This window comes from Lepidochelys kempii, chromosome 1 (genome assembly GCF_965140285.1).
Source record: "Lepidochelys kempii isolate rLepKem1 chromosome 1, rLepKem1.hap1, whole genome shotgun sequence".
NCBI lineage: Eukaryota > Metazoa > Chordata > Testudines > Cheloniidae > Lepidochelys > Lepidochelys kempii.
In genome coordinates, this window is record NC_136380.1 from 24835038 (window position 1) to 24852423 (window position 17386).

The window sequence follows — 17386 nt, forward strand, 5'->3', positions numbered from 1 at the left end:
AAATGATGATAATTATTATGAGTTTATTTGCTTTGGGCTGGTCCTTTAGGCCCCAATCAGGGATTGAGACCCCATTGTGCTAGGCACTGTACAAAAACACAGAACAAAAGGATGGTTCCTTCCCAAAGAATTTACAATCTAAGTATAAAACAGGAGGCAACAGATGGATACAGACAGACAATAGGGGAGCACAAGAAAAGAATGAGACAATTATGAAAAGAGTAGCAAGAAGCAGTAATCACATAAACAACTTTTTGCACTTTTTATTAAGGTGCCAAAACTGGTTTAAGGTCTTAATTTTAGGTTCTTATAGTTGAAAATTTTGACAAACATTCTGGGTATCATTTCACAACTATGCAAATAATACATCAATACAATAAAAAAGCACCCTATTTACCTTTATCTGGCCTTTTTCACACGGTTCACTGCAGACCGATCTGATGACAGTATTTTTCTTTGACCATATTTCATCGTCATCCATCTTCAGTTCACCATTGTCCCAACTTCCAACATTAATATAGTCAAAGTAATCCTTCCCCATTTGCTTAAAATTCATAATCTCATACCTTGCGAAACACAAAATGAACAAACAGTTGAGTTTAGGATACAGTCACTAAATCTTTTCGATTTAAAGGAGCACTATCAAATCAAAATCTAATTAATTAAAAAAGAGTTAAAAGTATTTTCTAGTGCTACATGGACCACTGAGTCTCCCCTGCCTATTGTTGTAGTTATATAAGCATATTGTCCTATCATTTTTAAAACAAAGTTTTTCTCTCTCCTGTTGCTGTGTGAAAGATCCCTATAGAGTATGGGAGAAACTGACTAGACACAAAGTACTGCCAAATGCACTAACTCAGTGGTTCTCAAAGCCGGTCTGCCGCTTGTTCAGGGAAAGCCCCTGGCTCATCGGACTGGTTTGTTTACCTGCCGCATCCACAGGTTCGGCCGATCGCGGCTCCCACTGGCCGCGGTTCGCCACTCCAGGCCAATGTGTGCTGCGGGAAGCGGCGCGGGCCAAGGGACATGCTGGCCGCCCTTCCCACAGACCCCATTGGCCTGGAGCAGCGAACCGCAGCCAGTGGGAGCCACGACCGGCTGAACCTGCGGACGCAGCAGGTAAACAAACAGGTCCGGTGCGCCACGGGCTTTCCCTGAACAAGCAGCGGACTGACTTTGAGAATCACCGCACTAAATGAAACAATAAAAAAGGAAAAATGTTGTTCTCTAATCTCTGTGAGCTCTATCTGGGGTTCTTCTATGGTTCCCATTACTGTACTGTCTGAGTGATTGACAGTCTTCAGTGTATGTGTCCTCGCAACACCCAGGTGAAGTAGGGAAGTACTGTTAGCCCCTTTTAAAGATGAACTGAGGCACAAAGCGGCTTTCCCAAGGTCACACAGGGAGCCTTTGGGATAGCTGAGACTTGAACCCAAGACTTTTAAGTCCCTGAATAGCACCCTAATAACTGAATCATCCCTCCTGCTAGCCTAGTAATTTTAGGGTTCACTTAGTGGCAACAACATACTTGGAGAGTAGTGCGGTTTTTTAAGGTTATGCTAACAACCTCTCCCTTACTGAGTATCTTAATTGTACAGAAGAAGATTGCACAAGACATCAGTGCATGACTATGAAAGCAAATGCTCAATTAATTTCAAAATAGATAGTGAATTTAGGTGCCACATAGTCACTGCAAGCATTTATAAAAAAAAATTAGTGACTATTAAGTGCTTAAATTGATAATTAAAATTGTTGCAGACAGTGGGCAAAAAATGAGGCCACAAAGCCAAGCCACTCTGTCATGTTTACAAAAGGACAGATATTACTCAAAATGTAACATGGGAGTTCCTTGTGTGCAGAGGTTGGTGAGTCACCTGCATTAGTTTAAAGGTCTATTAAGCAAGATAAAAATGTTTTGATGAAGTGCTTAACACACAGGGACTCAGTGGGGATATAGTACATCACACTGATATAGCTCCCAGTGTGCCCCCAAAAGCATAACAATTACATCATAAACAAAACATTTATGCAGCAGTTTTCATCCACAGATCTCAAAGTATTTTAAAGGAAGATATCATTATGTCTGTTTTACAGATGGAGAAACTGAGGCTGGGAGATGAAGAGACTTGACCAAGGTCACACAGTCGGTCAGTGGCAGAGCTACAAGCACTATATCAAGTCCTGTGCCACTGAGAAAGAAAGTAAAAGCTGATGGTAAGATTAAGTGTTATTGAGTGATATCAGAAGCTGGTTTAACACTATAGCCCAGAAGAAACAATTAATCCACCACACAGCCAGGAAGAAGAGTTGTATTTTAGTGCAGTGGTTCTCAAAGCCGGTCCACTGCTTGTTCAGGGAAACCCCCTGGTGCGCCGTACCAGTTTGTTTACATGCCGCGTCTGCAGGTTCAGCCGATCATGGTTCCCACTGGCCGCGGTTCGCTGCTCCAGGCCAATGGGGGCTGCGGGAAGTGGCGCAGGCCAAGGGAGCCGCGATCGGCCTAACCCGCGTACGTGACAGGTAAACAAACTGGTCCGGCATACCAGGGGCTTTCCCTGAACAAGCGGTGGACCGGCTTTGAGAACCACTGTTTTAGTGGGTCTGGGTCATATTTATTTTCCTTGCTCTTTTGGGCAAAAAATGATCACCACTTCAACAAAAGATTGTCTAATCATGTGCAGTGTGGCAACAAAACAAACCTTAAATTAAGCAAGAAGAAATGCTAGGTTGGTTTGAATGACACATACACAATGTGTCATTGTATGACTATGTAAGACACATACACAATGATGAAGGAGCTCAACTAGAAAGGGGGATCACCTGTAGAAATGGAAAGACCCCAAAACAAATAGGTCTTTCAGAGAGATTCATGGGCTCGTAATCACAGCTAATCAAAGCCACTCCCCCACAATTAAATGCTCCACTCAGAATGTTGCCTGATGATGGTACAGCCTGGCACTGGGATAAGTGGCAAAAGACAACCTTTGGGGGATTTAAAAAAATAGCTGTCCCAGAAGTACCTATGGGATCCATACTTAGCTTCCTTAGAATATTGTAACACTCCTTATAATACTGTTTTATGAGGATCACCATTCAGAAGGACAAACTTTAATGCCAATATTTCACAGTCTTCTGGAGCCAAAGACAATGAAACCTGAAGTAGTTACAAAAGAACTCTGTGCAAACATCACATTGGAAAAAATGGAAGGGAATGGAAAAATGGAACTATTGCCCTTTTCATTCTATATCTCGCAGAAGTCCTGTTCTCAGAATAGGACTGGCAGAAATTCCCAGTGCTATGAAGTCCTTTACCTACCTTGGTTGTTCAGTAGCTACTGCTACATTGAAACTAGCTTGAGATAATGCTGTGGGGACTGTAAGGTGCTTTCGGGAGCCAGGGACCAGACACTAATGTAAGTTTCCAGCATTGTCCAATGCACAGGGCAAAATACTTATTGCAAACTCAGTTTCAGAACATACGAATTGGCATGGTGAAGGTGGTAATTGCAGTTACCCTGTTGCTGAAGTCCAGTGTGAACACTAATGCCCTCTTTACTTGGCTTTTCAATTCCTTCTTTAGAGTTTCCATAATATTGACTAGCTAATAATTTTCTTCTTATGAAAGACAATTCCTTACATGTTACTTTGTTTTCTCCAAGTGTTCTCCTAAACAAATGGATTTAAATCCTCCATGAGCCTACCTGTGTGCTTTAAGTTAAGCATATGCTTAAGGGCTTTGCTAGTTCCAGCCTAGAATGCCCAGCATCTTGCAGGATCGAGCATTTGTTGTGTATTGTCAAAATCTTGAGCTCTCTGGGGCATGAAGTGTATTTGTGTTATTTATATGAACACGAGGGCACTGAGGCACAACAGTAACAACCGTAACACCAATTTAGATCCCCCTGTCACTGCATCCCTCCCTGTTCCAACCCCCCCACGCACCCGTCCCCCTCACTGCACCCCCATGCCTCTCACTGCATCCTTCCCCATCCTACCCTCTGCACTCCCATCCCCCTGTCACTACTAATGCAGATATTTAAGACAGGGAAGAGGTGGGGATGAGTTCTGATTCTTTCTCCTACTATTGCTAACTACAGTTGCTGGAGTCCTGAAAGAACTAGGGACCAGTCCAGCTAGAAGACAAAGCAGAAGCTAGGAAATAGAGGTAGACCTTGCTAAAAAGGCTTCTTCTTCATACCTGAAAAGAAAATGTTGCCCAATCTTTATAAATAGAGCTAGATTTAATAATGTGTCTATCACTAGGCTGAAAGATCACAGAAACCAGGTCTATGTTTTTAAGTAATGAGGTCTTTAGAACCTTTCCTCCTCTATATGATGCATTAGTTTGCACATGGAGAGCCATGCTTTACTCAGCGTACACTCAGTGAGGCAGGACTTCTTGACAACCACATTCTCTCACTGAGTAAAGAGCACAGTCAACCTGGAGCCCTTCCCTTGGTGAGTGAGCATCTTGTTGGGGATGCCCTCTACGGTTATGATTAAAATCAAGAGTAAATAACAAAGCAGCATATCTGGCACTGCACTTTCTGATAAATATCCACAGTACCTTCCTGGTGAGTCTCCATTCTCATCAAACAAGATCACCTCCCCAGAAACCCCAGTGAAGTTAGTCTTCATGAGAGAATCCAGGAGTTTTTGACCATCTATAGGCTTCATGGCATCACAGAGACCCGCATAGCCTGGGCATAGTGACATCTGCATGTTGTGAAGACCGTACGCCATAGAATATATGGCATTGATTACGAATCCCATTTTAGAATCTTGAACATGTTGCGTTTTGAGAGTCAACTGACCTGTTAGGAAACAACACAAAGTTTAGTCATTGCCATAGACAAAAACATGATGAATCTTCAAACGTTTTGCTGTGTATCTATTATTAATATTTAAAAACCCTCTTAAGAGACACTAAGCAGTATATATATATATATATATATATATATATATATATATATATATATATATATATATATATATATATATATATATATATATAAAGAGTGGAAAGAACAGGTCCTCTTTTAAACATCTCATGATCTTGTTGGTCTCCATCTCAATGAAGCAATAGAATCTGTGCAGCCTCATTTTCAGTTACCCCTCTTTCACCCTATATTTTGTGTGTGTATGTATCTATTATAACATACTGTAATACTTGGAGGCTCCCAGGAAGTGACCACCATCTACGAGATTCTTTCCACTGACCTCAAAGCTAGTTGATTCAGCCCTTTGTGGTTGGTGTGCCACAGAGGGTGCCTATGTAATAGGAACCGTATGTATCATCTTCTGTGTTTCCGGATTTATGGAGAAACCAAGCGTTCAAAAATAACTAGATAAGTTCATGGAGGATAGGTCTATCAATGGCTATTAGCCAGAATGGGCAGGGATGGTGTCCCTAGCCTCTGTTTGCCAGAAGCAGAGAATGGGTGACAGGGGATTGATCACTTGATGATTACCTGTTCTGTTCATTCCCTCTGAATCACCTGGCATTGGCCACTGTCAGAAGACAGGATACTGAGCTAGATGGACCTTTGGTCTGACCCAGTATAGCCGTTCTTATGTTTTTATGTAAGGAATCGAGAAATCCACTACAAGCCAAGATGCTACCATGGAAATGAAATCTTGAGTGGAATTGGCAAACTGACATTCTGTCAGCAAAGCGTTCTTATTAATATCATACTGCTACCTGGTCGTGTAGTAGCTACAGCTCCTGCTGAAATCTCTGGGAGTTGTGAACACTCAAAACCTTTCAGGTTTATGGCTTCTGTGAGTTACTCAAAACTGAATCTTCCTATGTTTGGTAGTGGGTCTGGAAGTTAATGGGATATGTGGAATTGGAAAGGAGCATCTAACTGTCAGTTGACCCCGTAGAATTTTTGTCTGGTAACAGTGTTAAAGGACACAAACCACTAGTTTTAGGCCTCACATGTAGATAGCCTAGATTATCCCTTGCACTGCAAGTGCAGAGCAACCCTGAAGCTAGCTTAGCTGCCTGCAAAAGCATCACTTCACCCTACGTGGATCTCCAGTGGTGTGCAGCTGAAATAACAGTGCCTGTCTCTCCTTCTTGCAGTCCACATGGCTGATGATGAGAGGGTGTGGCCAGGGCTTCCATGGGATTCCTGGCTACCATAACAGCCTTCCGCTCTTCATAACCTCCCTAATGTGGGGTTTCCTTTTCTTCAGGCCCATCTCTGCAGGGTTTCCTCTTCCACACACCAACCTGATGCATTCTCTTTGCCTTATCTTAGGGACAGTCACCACCCCTCTCCCTGATGAAGACGCCAATAGAGAAGCAGTGAGGAGCAGAAGTGTAAATGGAGGCAGATTACGGTTTAACGGGAGAGGGAGGCATTCCACATCTGTAGTGGGCTGGGTTCTGAGGACAAGTTAACTCATCTGTCCCTTCAAAAGAGACAAGTTACTCATTCAGAAAATTAATGTAATCCTTTTCTGTTAGAAAGAATGTTCAACTTTATGAAGAAAACTTTTGTAAGGAAACCTGACTCTGGTTAAATAAATACATCAAATTTGAAAGTTGGCCAACTTGGTCATTCTGCTCAGACACATTCTATTCAGGGGATTCTGTATCCACGTGGTGAAAGGTCAAAACAATGAACTGACTAAATTTCAGGAATGAGCATCAAACCCAAACCTGTGACTCATGAAAGACTTCAGTACCTAACACATTTAAAGAGAGTTAGGATCTGTTTAAGAAACCTGCCCAGCTCAATCAATACTTCCACCTTTTAACAAGCTTTTAAATATACTAGGTAATGGCTCCTGGATCTGTTTTGCTGCCTCCTTTGGAATTAAAACCTGTGCCAGGCAGCAGGCCAGACAGGAGTTTACAAGGATTGGGAGGGCTCCTCACCAGAGGACTGCAGCCAAAACAAACACAAACCCGCACCTCCTGGTAAGTTCCCATATAGTGAACGTGGCTTTTCATCCATTTCCAGATATCTTCATGTTTTCCAGTACATCAGATTTTCTGGCACAATCCCAATCAGTTATTATTATTATTATTTTATTTATACTAAAGCAGTGTCTAGAGGCCCCAGGTGCATTGGGGACCCTACTGTGCTAGGTGCTGCTCTGAACATTTTACAATCTAAAATCCCAATCCAGGGAAAAAAGAACAAACGTGCTAAATTTTAAGCACACAATTAGTTCCATTGTTGACCCCCCACACCCATCCCGGTCCAGCGGCCCATAGGTATATTGTCCAATTACAAAAGGAGGTATCTGACATGACTTTTCACATGGTGCTGGAGAACTAGCCTGTTCTTCACTCGCCTAGCAGTGGTGACTCCTGTCCCGTAGGGCTGGGCCCAGCTCCTGTGCTGTGATTCACTGAGCCATGTTGCAATGCCACTCACTCAAATTTGGCCCAGCTGCCCCTCCTTCATGACCTAGGGGCAGCCAGGCCAAACTTGAAAGGCACTGCTATCCTTGCACCAGGTCAGCGTGGAGAGTCCGGCCCAGTCCCATAAGACAGGAGCCACTGCTGCCTGGTGAATGTGCAGGAGGCTTGCTTTCCAGCCCTGCCCCCGTCAACCATTCCACACTGGGTTGAGATTAGGTTTGTGGTGGGTGCAGCAGGCATGATCGATCTCATGTGTGAAATACACAGGCATGACAACAGGTGTGAAATTAACAAGCCAAAAGGTATAATGGAAAGTGGCATCACCAATGACTCTTCGCCCCCCTACCCCACCCCCATTGCAAAACCTGGCTCTGACACTGTCTCTCCTCAGAGAGGGTTTGGGCATGTATGTGCCTGACAAGAATATTCCCTGAGAATATAACAATTAATGCAACAACAAAAAAGTCTTGGAGGGGAGATAAAACCTCACGCTGCATTAAAAGAATGTTTAACTATTAGTGAGACCAATTGGAGAGCAATTCCTATGTTCCTGTGTTTTAGTGACCTCTTGATTTTAATGTCCCTGGAAAATGCATTAATTGAAGACTTTATTTGTCATTATCGCTTTACTTCTAGTATACAGTACTAATCTCTTACCTTAATTCCTTATCTTTCTGCTGCTTCCCTCTTCCTGGTGTTTCATCTTTCATACATGTCTCTCCTTTATTGTTTTTAAATTACTTCTTGCATATCCTGTTCAATTTCATTGGTCTTCCTATCCAGAGTATATTTACGGCTAGATGACATTAATAACCTTCAGCATCCATTAATTTATCTTCCAAGATCTTATCATTCCCCGTTGTGTCCCATTGCGTTATCTGATTTGCCGTTAATCAGCATTTTATGCACGCTTGCAAACATTAGCTATGTTGAATGTCAGGCTGCTTAACTTTTTTCCTTTTTTTTTAGCTTGGTCCTTTGGCCTACTTTAGTCGTAGTCACATTGAGAGGCACCCTACAGGGTTTCTTTTATAACCTCCGAGTCTTAACAACATGTTGGCAGCGCTCATCCAGCCAATAGAGAGTAGACTGGATGCTACTCAGCCTCACGTATCATCGGCAAAACTGTCAGCCACATTCCAGCCATCTTTATCATTCATGAATTGCTGCACCGCTCACCCCTTCCCACACCCAAACTCCCTCCCTGAGCCTGCACCCCGCACCCCAATCCCCTGCTTCAGCCTGGTAAAAGTGAGTGAGGGTGGAGAGCAAGTGACGGAGGGAGGGGGGGATGGAGTGAGCAGGGGCGTGGCCTCAGAGAAGGGGTGGGATGGGGCATGGCCTCAGGGGAAGGGGTGGGGCAGGGGGCAGGGCAAGGATCTTTGGGTTTGCACGATTAGACAGTTGGCAACCCTACCGGGCGGGCATGTGAAAGCCCTGGCCATGCTGTAAGAGTGTGCCCAACAGCACAGCCAGCAGCTCGCTGGGCACCAGCCAGCACAGGTGCAGCAAATGCCAAAAATGTCAGGTGGACCGCGTCCGCACATGGGGGTCCATTGACTCTTCTGCCCAGTGGCCCAGAATTGCTGTCGGGGGTCAATTGTCACGAGCAATTTCATATGTAATGGGAATAACTGTGATGTGGGCAGTCATAAGGGAGAATAAACAATGAGCTCTACAATATCTTTTCCAAACAGTCACTATTCTGGTTACAACTACACATTAATCCTTAGGGGTCCATTCTGGACCTGAGAAACCTCCCTGACAGAAGCGTAATCACAACCAGTATGTTTCTGTGAAATGTCTTGTTCTCCATGAATCAGCTTTGTCTCATGGAAATCATGTCATTAAAAAATTCCTGACCATCTTTATGAAGGATTGCTGTGTGCCTGCACTGGGGAACAAAAGGGGGCTACATACATCCCCAGGGCCTGTGCAGAAGGGAAGTAGCTGCTGCCAAGTGGCACTCGCCACGCTCTCCTTTGAAGGCTCCACCCCACCAATGCACCAGTCAGAGCACCCAAGATGGCACAGAGTGGGAAGTAATCTGTGCCAGTAACAGAACTAGCTCAGATTTCATTCACCTTGGGGAAGCAGGGGCCAGATTGTGACTCTGAGAAGCACAGTTTGGTTCCTTCCCTGTTGTTGGGCAGTGCACCAATGTGCTTGGCCCTTACTGGAGGAGGATGAGAGGATGACAATCCAGTCCTTAATCATGTCTAAAACGTAGGAGTGGTGCGAAAGTTCACCAGGGGAAAATATGTCTATAAAACTGTTTTGTCATTGAAAACCATTTCATACTTTCAAAAGATAAAAGGTGACCTAAAAGATCTTTCCCTTCTCTCATCTCTGGTCCTGATTTTCAGAGGTGCTGCACTCCCACAGCTCCTGTGAACATTGGGTGAAGTGGTGGGCACTCAGCTTCTCTGAAAACCAAATTTCCTCAGTCTATGACTGAGTATGAACTTTTTTTTTAAACCTGCTAATTATTTGTTTCATTCTCCTGAGGTAATGTTTTTTCCTAATTAAAAATAATAGGCGTAATAACTGTAACGATAGATTACATGTAAAATCCACAGTAATCGAAATTAAGTGGAAAATTGAACAAGCGTATTACATTACAATGCATACAATTACTCAGCCTCAAAATTAACAGCTCACAAACTGTGCTGTTAATTAAAGTGGCCGATAGAATGAATCTGACATGCATCAGCAATAATATTTATTTTAAAATGATATTCCAGCTGCCTTATTACCAATGATGGCTTAAAAACGGAATAACTTTACTCTGAGTTGTAGGAACTCTTGTTACTGGGCTTTGTGCTGCTGTTTTATAGAATTATTACCCAGTCTTTCATTACACATTTGATCTCACTCAGTTCACCTGATAAATTGTAATGAGGCTGCTTAGCTCCTCATAGAAGTGGCTAGCAATCATCAAAGGAAATCTGAGGGAATTAGCTGTTCTGGTTTCTGTACCTGGGGAAAGGATTTCCTTTACATGTGATTGCTTCCACTTGCCACAGAGGGGCAAATTTGCCCCACAGCATGTGGCTGTTGGTCTGCAATACATCAAGGCTCTGTAGTTAGAGAAAATTTATATCCTTCACTTTGGTTTTTAGATTATTTTAACAATACCGAAACACTAAAAAATGGAGATTTGTTTGCATTAAAGTCCCAAATCAGAATACTCCCAAACTTTGGGAAAATTTTGACCTGGATCCAGACTCTGTCCTTGGTCTGCAACTCTAATTCTTTTACAAAGTCTAAAGTGATCTGAGGCCAGTTCACCAAGCATTGTGAGCTTTAAGCATACAGATATTTCCACTCTCCTCAGTGAGACTATGCATGTACTTAAGGTAAGGCACATGCTTAAATACATTGCTGAACTGGGTGTTAGACCCGTATTCTAGAAAGCACTTCAGCAGATGCTTAAACCTATACCCATTTAGAATAGCATTTAAGCATACAGTTAAAACTTCCAAGCATGTACTTAAGTCCCATTCTCTTTGAATGGAACATACACATGAATGTACACTTTGGCACATACTGAAGTACTATCCTCAGTAGGGATCTTCCTGTAGATGGTAATGAGGATGAAACCAGTAGCATTTAATAGAAATTACTCTTAAACAATCAGTAGAATCTAATGGAGAACAACTATGAAATTCTATTTTTATACCACCCTATAGAATTATTAAATAGACAACCATGCCCCTGGGGTAGAATACCATGTGCTGGTTTAAAATGTCCATAGAAAATATATGATTCTTTTCTATTACATGCTGCATGATTTTCAGGATTTACTTGCTCTGTCTTGCACATTCACATAGGGGAAGAATTTAAAAAGAAGGAAACAAACCCACCTATTCAATTTTCCAGCAAACCCCTTTTTGCTTTCTCCCATGCTGCTCCTCACACATGGGAGGAGCACTCTGTAAACATCTGCAAAGCTGCCTCATTAGCCTCCTTCAAAGCCTCTTCGCTATGAGGCCTACAAAAAACTTGACACAAGACAGCTGATGTGATGAGACCAATGGCTATCATAATGAGGCAATGTTATCTCATTGTTTCCTTGTACTCCTCTATTTGTCTGTCTGTATCCATCAGTTGTCTCTTGCATTATACTTAGACTATGAGCTTTTGGGGGCAGAGGCCACGTTATTGTTCTGTGTTTGTACAGTGCCTAGCACAATGGGATCCTGGTCCACGATGGGTTCCTAGGTGCTACAGTAATACAAATAAACAAAACAGTAACTATTTGAACCATAAGCCCCCATATTAGAGACCTCCAGACTGACAACAACAGATTGGCAAATTCAATGGATAAATTCCTTGCCCCATTGATATCAATGGCAGTTTTGTTAGTAACGTCCATGCATCCACTCTATGCCTTATTTTGGTGAGGTTTCAGTTTGCCTAGAGGGAAGATGTGTTAGGAAAACATTGTTGCTCGGAAGAAAAGGCACTAGGAATTTGGAACTCTGTGTGTATATTTTCTTTTGAGAAAGAGGGAGACATTGATATATACTCAGGCTGCAAAGGGCTAAAGTTATATAACATCAAGGGGCTGGCTTAACCTCTTGTGACATGGTGCTGGTGTTGGAGATTCATCGACTTCAGTGGAATTACTCAGCTGTTTAGACCTACGCTCATGTCTCCTTGCCTCGCTGAACTGGGGCCTTGGTTAATCAAAAGCATCTGACCGGTGCCAGAGGGGAAGCACACTCCAATTCTTGTAAAACCCCAAGTATTCTTGGGCTATGGAAAGTCTCCAGTTCAAGGTGTATTTTAAACCCTTTACTCTGACCCTCAGTCCACTTAGGTGGCTCACATCAATTCTCCAGTGACACGGAATTGATAACGTTGAGCATGAAGTCAGATAAGTCTGCACACTTCTCCCTTTCAGTAGTGCTCTAGCTGGGCAGAAAATCAATGTGCTTTGCAACACCAGTTGCAGTAGCGCCTGTTTGGATTAGGTAAATATACTCAATCTGCAAATGAAAAATGGCTTGATGCTAAAATGTTAACCTCAACATGAATCAAAGTATATGTGAAGAGATGGAAACATATCAGAAGTTGATAGAAATGAAAGAAGAAAAGCTATATTCATTTGAGGCTGTTTTTCATGTGCTCTTTACTTTATCATCACATTTTCATTTCGCAGTGACTGTGTAACAATGACTGTGTACATTTTTTGCTACTATAAAATGAGATCTACAAGGCTAGCATCACTCATGAATCTTGTGATAGGATGTTCACCCCACACTGGAGTGGAAGAGCTTAATGGAGGCCTCATGGGCCTGCCAGACTCTGTCCCAGAAAGGAGCCGTGGAGGTGAGTCCTCCAAGAAGCCTAGGGAGGCTGCACAGGAAGCAGCCAAGTGGAGGGAGGCTGCACAGAGCAGCCAGTCAGGGCCCAGCAGACTCACATAAAAGGATCTGCAAGGCCAGAGATAGTCAGTTGCTGTGGGGAGTCCAAGGAGTGATGACTGTATTCCTAGTGGGCTGCAGGAAGGGTAGCACCTTGGACAGAGAAGTTGCTTGGGGGGACCAGGGGAGCAAGAGGGAGCTCCTGGCTGACTGCTGGGACTTGCTGGCTGAATACCCCGAGAAGAGGGCAACGAAGGTGCTGGAGCTGCAGGGAAATGGCCCACAGAATTGACATATCATTGAGCGAAGTTCAGGAGGCTGCTATCTACAATGTCCCTGGGTTGTGACCCGGAGTAGTGGACGGGCCCGGGTTCTGCCACTCGCAACTGGAGAAGTGACTAGACTATTGAACTGAGCTACTGCACACCTGGAAGGGGGAAAACACAGATGGTGACACAGCTGGAGGGCCAATTCATGAAGAGGACACTGCGGTAGTTGGACTGAGGCAGGTCTGCAGGCGGATTCAATGATGGGAAAGACATCACCTGGACAGGATACTCCATCTGACAGAGCTAATCCCTGTGATGGCCAGCAGGAGGCACTGTTGCGGTGAGTGGACTCCATCACAATCTATACACTTTGCATTTGTGAGCGTGAATCTATCATCTCAATATACAGGGATTTGAAAGCACGGGCTAGAGTTTTCAAACATGGAAGACTACGTTTATGTAGCAAAATCCAGATTTAGGCATCCACATATGCAAATTTTTGGCCATAACTCCTATTACTTATTTCAATATTTTTAAAATATATTGTTTATATCAATAGTTGTTCAATATGACATTACTGAATTAAAATGAAGTTGTTGACTATAGGTCAAATTCTGCACTCGTGGTGACCTAAGTGTATTGCTTATTCACCAAGTTGTTCTTTTAACTATTACCTCACCCACTTCCTCCATCCCACCTTCTTGTTGATATCTTCTTGCCACTGTCTTAGACTATGTGGTCTCTGGGTAGCGGTTGTGTTTTCTTAAATTTTCTGAACAGCTCCCAGCACAATTGGGAGTCCTTTGACTGGGGTCGCTAGAAGATACTGTAATAATTTTTTATGCAACTCCTATTGAGCTGAAAATATTTAAATAGATGAAATTAAGGGTAAAATTCTGCTCTCATAGCATGATAAATATGACACATCAACAATATATTATTTTCAGTCATAGGCTTCAGAGCATTTTACTAAGATGGGCAAGTATCAATATCACCCTTAATCATGCCAGAAGAACAGGAGACAGTGTCTGTGGTACAGTTAGGCCACAACTTTACTCACTTGAAATATTTGGGAGTACCTGGCAATAAATAGTGCAGGTCATCATTATTTCCTCAACTGTTTCCCCACTTCCCACTTCCCATCCTGGCTACAGCAAGCCCCTTGCTCGGATCCCAGTGCCCTCCCCTCATATGGGACTTATTGGGGGCTGGTTTCCTGCTATACCTGGTTTCCTGAATCCCCCTCCTGCAGCTTCCTTAAGGGATGCACTGCACACCTGCCACATTTTTTAATTTACTAAGTTGTGATGTGTGAACCTCCCTCCCCAGCCCTACTGTGGGGATGGTGAAAAAAACCACCCCGTCTCAGTCAGTCTGACGGAGGGAAAAATTTCTTCCTGGCCCCCAAGGAAAGAGGTGACTAGTGTAATGCCCACATGGTTCCTGAAGGCATCCAGTCCGACTCTGATTCTATGGGTGGGAAGGTGGATGGTGCCAGCAAGATCCCAGTAAGAGAAGGCTGCTCTGGAACTGCCCGGGGTAAAATACCACACCCTCCTCTGGTCACCTGGAAGGTCAGTACCCTCCACCGAACCTGGTATGGCCACTTCCTGTTCCTCCCTGCTTGATCTAGGTAAGCCTTCCCTGTCCTCCCCCTCTGTCACCAATAGCAGAGGAAGCTCCTATAGGGGCTACAACCCTTGTTCTTTCAGTCAGCTGGACAAAAGACCCATTGCACAGAGTTGCAGTGAGCACATTTTACAAATGAGGAAATTGAATGAATGAAGCAGTTAAGGGTATTCTAGCCTGGTCGAGTCTGCTCCTTTTCCAGAGTTCATGGATGTGGTAGCACTGGACAAAGCGCCAGAGCTGGAGCAAGTATTCAGAGAGACCAATCTGACAAATTTAGCCCTTCTTTTTCTGCTCACAAATTGTTAGCGAACAGATTATTAGGAGCCTACATTTCATTTTCAAGAGTGACAAGGCACTCAGGAGCCTAAGTTCAACTGACTTTCAACAAGATTTAATTATGAAGGGACTTAATTAAATGTATTTTGGTCACTGCAGATAGGCACCTTGTGAGATTTTCAAAAGTACCTAGGCCTCTAACTCCCAGTGAAACCAATGGGAGTTGAGGGCTAGTCACTTTTGAAAATCCCACTAGCGGCTTCTTTGCATTTTCAGGCACCTCAATACATTTCCAAATCTGCCCTTAAGTGCCTAAATTGGTTTTGAAAATGGGATGTAGGGTCCTAAACCACTTAGATACTTTTGAGAATTTTTACTGTAAGTGACAGTAAGGTCACCCAGGAAATCAGTGTCAGGTCAGGGAGCTGGACTTGGGGTCTCATAAGCAGGCTAGTACTCTAACTTCTTGACCAGTCTTCCACTCAGTGGCAGATCTGGGATTAAAATTCCAGACTTTCTGACTTCCATTCCTGCAAACCTCGCTGCCTCAACATGGTATTATCTAGTTAAATCAAGGCTTTAACCTTAGTGATTTTACATATAAATACATCAATAAATCCAGCTGCTTACTGTTGCAAGTCTTGTTGTATTTCGTATTCTCTTGTGGATACCCCTTCAGCTGGCACTGGAACCTGTGCTGCCAGAATTCCTGAAACCAGGGGTTTCGGAGATTGGTTTCTGGCCGAAGCTGCAGGTAATAGTCATCAAACCATTTCACATCAGGAGACTGAAGCTTGATCGTTATTCCACCAACAGCTTCCCGCTGATACCCGTCTGTCACATCGTACCTGTCTGCCCAGCCGTCACTGCAGAGAAACAAAAGAGAGAAAACACTGTGAAGCTACTGCTTCATGCACCATTCTAAAGAACAAGGGAAGTGCTCCTTTCAAATAGCAATAGAAGCAAATAGATGCACACTCACACCAGAGAATTGGAGGGTGAAGTATCAGTAATACTTCTATTAGTAGCATTCAGCATCTTCTATTTTCTCACACTGAGCATTCAGCTGTAATCAGCATCTTCTATTTATATAGTGTATTCTTAAGCTTGTATCCCAAGGAATCCAAACCAGCATTATAAGCCACTGCCCCAGTCCTGAAATTGACTGTGTGCATGTGCACCTCTGCACTGCACTGAGCCCTGCTGACTTCAGTGGGGTGGTGCTTGTTTGGGGATATTCTAGCCAGGGGACAACTTAGCGAAAGTTTCACAGAATCTGTAATGGCATTGCAAAAACCAGACAGGAAGCTGGCTTTTAGATTCATGGCTAAAACAACATCACAGTAAACTGAGATGCCAATGGCAAACTACCAAATGATAATGGCCATCAAGCAGTCCGCTAGCGATTCTCCTCCACTTATGTCACCTAAAATCCCTCCAGAACTCTGACTCTAAACTCCAAGCAGAGCTGGTAGAAATACAGGAAAAAAGTCATGAACATTTCAGTGGAATTCTCCATGCACAAGTTTTTTTTTTCTTTCACAGAAATTCAAAATTTTGACAAAAATTTTCCATAGAAAAATTAAAATTTGGAAAGTTTCATCTGGCTCCACCTCCAAATTTTACATATCTAAGCATAGTGTTGCCATCTACTGCTGTTTTATCATGATTGCTATATTTGGTATTGTTCATAGAGCCCCAGCTTCTGAGGCCATGGGATTATGGGAGAATCTTAGTTTTCACAGGGGAAAATAGAGAGTTTCTCGCCCTCATCATGCTTTTTGTAACATGCAGGAAGACTGCTGGAACTGCATGATCTGTATTCACTTCAGTGGGGCTTTGTGTTAGCACAGAAGTCTGCCTGTCCTCTACACAATACAGGATTGGGGTCATAGACTGTAAGGTCTATAAACATTGTACTTGCAAACACAGAACAAAAAAGAACTGCCTAAAAGAACTAATAATCTGATGAAGGGAAAGAAAGTGCTTCAGATTTAAAATAAACATTAAAGGGTAAAATGAGTTATTTACTGCAAGAAAGAATGAGATACATTTATGAAGGAAAAGAGGTAAGCAGTGATTTTTAGTTGATATCACAGAGAGATGTGCAGCATGCTGCTTTGAAATGTATCCTAAGATTAAGATCATATTAGGGGTGGAAACAGGAGTTAATGTTCCTGAATATGCTAATGGAAATCAATTCTGGCAAAAAGTCTAGCTTCCCCAGAAGGATATTTACTAGTCCAAGGGCTGGAATCATTTACAGGTCTGTCTTGGTGCTATGATAAAAAAAAAAAAAAACCTTTCAAACAAATGTAGGAATTATCTAAATAGATTTAGTATATTCAAAATGGTCATCTCATGTTCAGCAAGATTTTAAATGTTTCCACCCCATATAGCAAAGTCCTATAGAACTGAACAACAAATAGCAGCTCTTCTATGGGTTTTTTCAATCA

General features: G+C 42.9%; 1 protein-coding gene across 4 annotated transcripts in view; it reads right to left on the reverse strand.

Moving 5' to 3' along the window:
* The window catches only part of GRM5 (glutamate metabotropic receptor 5), a 322105-nt gene that overhangs the window by 53449 nt on the left and 251270 nt on the right, over positions 1–17386 (reverse strand). For all 4 annotated transcript variants that reach the window (XM_073336744.2, XM_073336740.2, XM_073336753.2 and 1 more), the window contains exons 4-6: positions 15561–15796; positions 4568–4814; positions 398–566 (exon numbers count right to left, since the gene is read on the reverse strand). In XM_073336744.2, the coding sequence (XP_073192845.1) occupies positions 398–566; positions 4568–4814; positions 15561–15796 (652 nt within the window). The remainder of the gene's footprint in view (positions 1–397; positions 567–4567; positions 4815–15560; positions 15797–17386) is intronic.